This window comes from Eleutherodactylus coqui, chromosome 3 (genome assembly GCF_035609145.1).
Source record: "Eleutherodactylus coqui strain aEleCoq1 chromosome 3, aEleCoq1.hap1, whole genome shotgun sequence".
NCBI classification, from domain to species: Eukaryota; Metazoa; Chordata; class Amphibia; order Anura; family Eleutherodactylidae; genus Eleutherodactylus; species Eleutherodactylus coqui.
This window is the reverse complement of record NC_089839.1, coordinates 18,317,459-18,324,412: the sequence shown is the minus strand read 5'-3', so window position 1 is coordinate 18,324,412 and position 6,954 is coordinate 18,317,459. Positions and strand designations below refer to the sequence as shown.

General features: G+C 59.9%; 1 protein-coding gene across 1 annotated transcript; it reads right to left on the bottom strand.

Annotated features, from left to right (window-relative positions):
* Positions 1–4,996: 4,996 nt before the first annotated feature.
* MRPL14 (mitochondrial ribosomal protein L14) lies at positions 4,997–6,110 on the bottom strand. Its single transcript, XM_066595233.1, has 3 exons — positions 6,016–6,110; positions 5,780–5,848; positions 4,997–5,500 (listed from the first exon to the last, which is right to left on the bottom strand). The coding sequence occupies exons 2-3, from the start codon at positions 5,839–5,841 to the stop codon at positions 5,134–5,136; spliced, it is 429 nt and encodes a 142-aa protein (XP_066451330.1). The 5' UTR covers positions 5,842–5,848; positions 6,016–6,110; the 3' UTR covers positions 4,997–5,133.
* Positions 6,111–6,954: the final 844 nt, after the last annotated feature.

The following is a 6,954-nucleotide window of genomic DNA, read 5'->3' as shown; positions in this document are numbered from 1 at the left end:
ACACCTGCTGGAGAGGTAGTTATAGCGACCTCTGCTGGAGAGGTAGTTATAGCGACCTCTGCTGGAGAGGTAGTTATAGCGACCTCTGCTGGAGAGGTAGTTATAGCAACCTCTGCTGGAGAGGTAGTTATAGCAACCTCTGCTGGAGAGGTAGTTATAGCAACCTCTGCTGGAGAGGTAGTTATAGCAACCTCTGCTGGAGACGTAGCAGTTTGAGGCTCCCAGCTTCTGTATGACTACAGCCAGGAAGCTCCCGTACATTCCTCCTGAGTGGTGCTGGACGGGAGGCTGACACTCAGTTTCGGCATTACTGCAACCAGAAAGCTCTGGACACTCCTTTCGACCGACCAATGCCAGACAGGAGAGCTGACACTCCGGCATCGGTCAGGATGAGGAGGGCTGGGAGCCGCCTACTAGTACTGAGCGGTAGCTTGGGACGTGACCTGTAGGTGAGCCTGGCCAACACATACTTCCAGTGGAAACATATTACACTATTTCTGATGTAGTTACAGTAGAGAGGTAGCGGTACTGGTGTATTATGTCACCACCAGAAGTAAGGGGTGGTGACAATACAGCAGTGTAAAAATTCACTAACGCCCCCAGTTTCTGATTGGCTGGGGGCCTGTCACCCGTAAGGCTGGGAGTGGGAGCCTCGGCTCTGATGTAGAGGCGCTCAGGGCTATGTAGCAGCCCGTCACATGCTGTCCCCAGCTTCAGCGGAGGCAGCTGCTGACGGCAACTCCGCTCCCCTGCCTTCAGCAACGGTCACCAGCGCCGCTCCTGAGAGGACCAATGGGAGCCGAGTAGCCCTCAGCTGCTGCATCTTCCCCGCGCCCCAGGGGCGTCAATACTGACAGACGCAATCTGTTGCCCAATGAAGCGTTGGGTATGGATGTGCAGGACTTGCAGGAGGAAACGCAGAGGGGAGGCTAATAATGTAAGCCTAATAGTGAAACTACCCCTAACCCTCCACGCCACGGCAAAATTCCTTCCACGCTGCTGTCGGCTCTCTGAGTTGTGTTGAGTCGGCAGCCAATCGAAAGCTAGGGGGTGTGACAGGGGCGTTCCTCCATCTAAGCCCTGTCAAATCCCTAGCTTCCGGTGGCGTCAAGGTACACCAGTACCAGAGGTAGCTATAATAACCCCTGCTGGAGAGGTATCTATAGTGACCCTACCCCACTCCCGCTGGAGAGGTAGTTATAGTGACACACACACAGCCCAGCTGGAGAGGTAGCTATAGTGACCCCTCCCCCGCTAGAGAGGTAGCTATAGTGTTCCCCCCCCTTGAGGTACCTATACTGGCTCCCCACTGGAGGTGTCATGATAGTGAACCCCCTGTTAGGGGTGTAACTATAGGGGATGGGGAGGATGCAGTTGCACACGGGCCCATAAGGCCTCTCTTCTCCATATAGGGAGCCCAGTACTATGAATAAAACATAGTTGGGGGCCCTGTTACAGATTTTGCATAGGGGCCCAGAAGCTTCTACTCATGCTTCTGCCCCCTGCTGGAGAGGTAGCGATAGGGACCCCTGCTGGAGAGGTAGCAATAGGGACCCCTGCTGGAGTGACCACCTCCTTATAGAACCGACTTGAGAAAGAAGCTAATATAATTTACATATAAAAACCTATTTGCATCTTTATTTGAGTTTTGTTTGCCTATTTTTATGTACTGATGGATGGATTTCCATCTTTGCTTGTTTCACGTGACAAGATGACGTCACTCGTGGCATCCAGAGCAGCAGTATTAGAACCGGCGGAGGACCGTGCCATCCTGACACCAAAACACCTTGCTGGATAAATGTCTCCCCCCCCCCCCCCCCCCGTCCTCGGTCCTCCCCCGTCCTCCCCCGGTCCTCTCCCGTCCCCCGTCCTCCCCCCTCCACCGTCCCTCAGGCCTCTCCCGTCCCCCGGTCCTCCCCCCTCCACCGTCCCTCGGTCCTCTCCCGTCCCCCGGCCTCGGTCCCCCCTCGGTCCTCTCCCGTCCCCCCCTCGGTCCTCTCCCGTCCCCCCCTCGGTCCTCTCCCGTCCCCCCCCGGTCCTCTCCCGTCCCCCCTCGGTCCTCTCCCGTCCCCCGGTCCTCCCCCCTCCACCGTCCCTCGGTCCTCTCCCGTCCCCCGGCCTCGGTCCTCTCCCGTCCCCCCCGGTCCTCCCCCGTCCCCCCTCGGTCCTCTCCCGTCCCCCGGTCCTCCCCCCTCCACCGTCCCTCGGTCCTCTCCCGTCCCCTGGCCTCGGTCCTCCCCCGCTCCTCTCCCATCCCCCGGCCTCGGTCCTCCCCCCTCCACCGTCCCTCGGTCCTCTCCCGTCCCCCGGCCTCGGTCCTCCCCCCTCCACCGTCCCTCGGTCCTCTCCCGTCCCCCGGCCTCGGTCCTCCCCCCTCCACCGTCCCTCGGTCCTCTCCCGTCCCCCGGCCTCGGTCCTCTCCCGTCCCCCCCGGTCCTCCCCCGTCCCCCCTCGGTCCTCTCCCGTCCCCCGGTCCTCCCCCCTCCACCGTCCCTCGGTCCTCTCCCGTCCCCCGGCCTCGGTCCTCCCCCCTCCACCGTCCCTCGGTCCTCTCCCGTCCCCCGGCCTCGGTCCTCCCCCCTCCACCGTCCCTCGGTCCTCTCCCGTCCCCCGGCCTCGGTCCTCCCCCCTCCACCGTCCCTCGGTCCTCTCCCGTCCCCCGGCCTCGGTCCTCCCCCCTCCACCGTCCCTCGGTCCTCTCCCGTCCCCCGGCCTCGGTCCTCCCCCCTTCACCGTCCCTCGGTCCTCTCCCGTCCCCTGGCCTCGGTCCTCCCCCCTCCACCGTCCCTCGGTCCTCTCCCCTCCACCGTCCCTCGGTCCTCTCCCGTCCCCCGGCCTCGGTCCTCCCCCCTCCACCGTCCCTCGGTCCTCTCCCGTCCCCCGGCCTCGGTCCTCCCCCCTCCACCGTCCCTCGGTCCTCTCCCGTCCCCCGGCCTCGGTCCTCCCCCCTCCACCGTCCCTCGGTCCTCTCCCGTCCCCCGGCCTCGGTCCTCCCCCCTCCACCGTCCCTCGGTCCTCTCCCGTCCCCCGGCCTCGGTCCTCCCCCCTCCACCGTCCCTCGGTCCTCTCCCGTCCCCCGGCCTCGGTCCTCCCCCCTCCACCGTCCCTCGGTCCTCTCCCGTCCCCCGGTCCTCCCCCCTCCACCGCCCCTCAGTCCTCTCCTGTCCCTCCCCTGGCCTCGGTCCTCCCCTGGCCTCGGTCCTCCCCCCGTCTCCCAGCCTCGGTCCTCCTTTTGAAGTGCACTGCAGTCCGGTTTTATCTTTTTTACTGAACGACCCTTTTAGACTGAATCGTTCAATCAAGCGAAAGTGAACGATGAGCGTCCGGTTGTTGTTGTGGTTTATCGCTTACATTGTATTTGCTCGTGTTCTGCCGCCATTGTTGGCTCGGTCCTTCATACAGCAAGAACGACTGAGCGATTTCTCGTCTGAATGAGCCGAGATGTATTTGCCTGCCTAGGGCTAACGTCACACGGGCAAGCGCAATATCAGGACATGTAATCCCGCCCCCATATAGCGCTTGCCGTCCATGTGAAATCTCCGAGGATGTGAGAACAGCCTTGCATCACTGGGGGATGCAGGGAACCTCCGGAGTGGCTGTGAGCCGCGGCGGAGGATTGCAGTGTTGCCACTATTTTCAGCGGCAGACCCCGCATCGTGTGCGCCCGGGATGTGGTGCGCCCGGGATGTGGCGCGCTGCTGACGTCAGTCGTGTGCGCCCGGGATGTGGTGCGCTGCTGACGCCAGTCGTGTGCGCCCGGGATGTGGTGCGCCCGGGATGTGGCGCGCTGCTGACGCCAGTCCCATTGAAGACAATGCCGCGATTTGATTCCCGAATCGCGGTGCTATGCAGGAAAACATCGCTCATGTGTGTAATACCATTCAGAAGATCGGGGCTCATATGTGTGCGTCGCGCAGCGCACTGATCTTGTGCGATTTCCTCGCCTGTGGGAAGCCGGCCTAAACCTCTGCAGGAGCGTAGTGACGCCATCCCCTTGCCAGACCTGCAGCAATTTATTGTGGCGTCGACTCCTCTAGGGGACGACCTCGCTCTGCAGGAATACCGGCCCCTGCGGACAGGAAGCTCCTTGTAGTTGACGCAGATTAGATGGCGGTGCTGACATGTTCTGTCCGGATGACAGGAAGGGGTCAGCGATTCATGCTGCTTGAACCAAATTCAGCACGAAATCCGCATCCCTCTGACCAGGAGATGTTTTTCCGCTGCTCGGTGATACGTTTCTGCTCTTTTGCCCGCTGTAGTATCGTCTTTGTTTCTCTTAGACACAATGGCGCTGGAACTGGTCGCCTGCTGTTATATCCCATCCGTGCGGAGGAGCTGCGAGTTGTGCATACGGACACGTTAGTCGGAGCTCCAGCGTTGTATTCAGCTGACTGTGCAGCTCCTGTTGGTTAGAGCGATTCCTGACATCCTCCTCCGACCCCTTTCGGTGATGAGTTGTTTACATCCACAGGACCCCCTTCCGCTGGATGTTTTCCTCAGTCGCGTCATTCTCTGTAGACCACCCCCGTCTAGTCCCGCACCGATGGCCGACCTCGTTGGGAGTCGCTCCGATCGCTGGATCTTTACATCTAATGTGGATTCACACCGGAAGTGATCCATGGAAAACTCGTCACGTGATGTTCTGCTCCGCGGTCACGGGGATAACGCTCATACAGGGAAGCACCAATCATAAGAGGGCTAATAAAGAGGCCATTCAGTGGATAGAAGCTCACACTGCTGCTCTTGTCCCCCATGCTTTATACTGCAGCTTGGCTATATATGTGCAAACACTCCGCAGGAGGTCGCTGGTTACATTATATTAGGAACAGATTATAAACTACAAGTTGCCCACCAATGGGAGGGATCAGGGAAGAAGGGAGGAGCCACAATAAGGGGTGGAGCCACAATAAGGGGTGGAGCCACAATAAGGGGTGGAGCCACAATAAGGGGTGGAGCCACAATAAGGGGTGGAGCCACAATAAGGGGTGGAGCCATCTCTGTACAAACATCATTTAATAAACAAGTCCTGCATTTACAGTGAGGAGACCCCGGATCCAGCTGCGAGTTCTATGTCCTCCACCGGCCGGAAGGATGATGCCCCCCAGTGGTGGCCCCGGGGCCGGTGTGCAGCCGTCACAGTAAGGTGGAAGCTATGGCCAGCACTTTGGAGTACTTTGCGCCCTTCCCCCGCAGCCAGGCTGGTATGGGGGTCTTGATCCGGGTGCCCACAGGGTTCCCAGTGTCCTCTATCAGCACCACGTTATTGGAGTCGAAGCGCGGCGTCATGCAGCCGGCCGGCCGCTTCTGCCCCACGATGATGGCCTTCTTCTTCTGACCCTTAATGGCCAGGAGGATGGTGTCCCCGACCTGCCCCACCCCCGACTTGTTGTAGACGTGGATGCAGCGCGGCGGCCGGTGGTACGGGGTGTTCCCCAGGGCGCTGTTATCCACCACACGGACACGAGTCATCTTCTGGATGGCGGCGCACGAAGCAGAGAGGCTGAAAACACAAGAGGAGGCGGTCAGCGACTACACCGCTGCATTGGGGGGGGGGCAACGTCTGCACCGCGGTGGGAGGGGGCTGAGGGCGCCAACGCCAGCACCACAGACAGTGGGGGTGGGGGTTGCCAACACCTGCACCACGGGAAGGGGGGTGGGGGCTAGGGCACCAACGCCTGCGCCGTGGGTGGAGGCTCCAACACCATGGGGGAGGGGGGAGGGGGTTAGCGGTGCTGATGCACTGGAGGGGCGGCTGTGGGGTATCCGGGGGTCTCCTCACCTCAGGTTCTGTGTGGCGGCCATCCTCCAGGTCAGGCTCAGCGCTCGCTGTAAGAACGCCATGTCGTCCCTGTGCAGAAACACATCACATGGTCACATACACAGAGCTGACCCCCTTCCCCTATCTGGACGGACTATATTATCTCATATGACTCCCGGTTTACAGCGTTAATCTGCACGCGGACATTCACCCCGGGTCACATGACCCTACAGCCTCCGCCATGTTTCCACACTTACCTTCGACAGCGGGTCCCAGGAACAGAGCGCCCCGCCTCCTCAGCCTGACGTCACCGTGCGTGCCCCGCCTCCTCAGCTTCACGTTACCATGCGTGTAAGTACCAACTGTACGTCACGCTGCGTGCCACGCCTCCTCCCTGCGGACTCGGTTGCCCCTGGTTACCGGTCCTCCCTGCAGCACCTGCACCCATAGTGCTCAGTAGGGAGAAGCTCCATTATATACTGTTCGTCCCTGCAGTCGGAGTGCGGAGTAACAAGACATGTACAAGACCCTACACATATATATGATATATACCAACAGCTCGGCTTCTAGTGACAGCCGTTGTGCTGGGCCTATTCTGTTCTTGCTTCCCTTCCCCCACCACATGGTCCTCAGAGAGCCTCTCCCCAAATTTGGGCTAAATATTGTCTGTATTGGGATCACATGGAGTCGTTCGGTTACCGTGGCAGTGGCGGTCGCACGCCTGCAGGGCGCGGAATTAGAGCGATTTCCATAAAGAACTTAGTTTTCTTCTCTATTGAAAGCATACAAGTGTCCGCGGTGTGGTGGGCGGGGCCCAGACTACCACTTAGCATAAACTCCGCCCTCCCAAGGTTTACTGGAGCGCTTTAATCTCTCACACATGCAGCAGACGTTCGCAGACCGAAACGCGCCGTTACAAATCTGGCTCGGCAAAAACGGATACATGATCCACGTCCGCAAACGTCTGGCGCAAGCGTGAGAGATCAAAGCGCTCCAGTAGATGTGGTGAACCCCGCGGCCGAGGCTGCGGGGCTTATACTAACCACTCCGGCCTTAAGGACATTGGACTTTTTCTACCATTTTTGTTTTTTCCTTCCCCTTTTAAAAAACCTGGCATCGCGGCGCTCAGGATGTGAGCCCACCAGAAGAACGAGCGGTGACACTGCAGCCTCTGATTGGCTGCCGCAGTCATATGA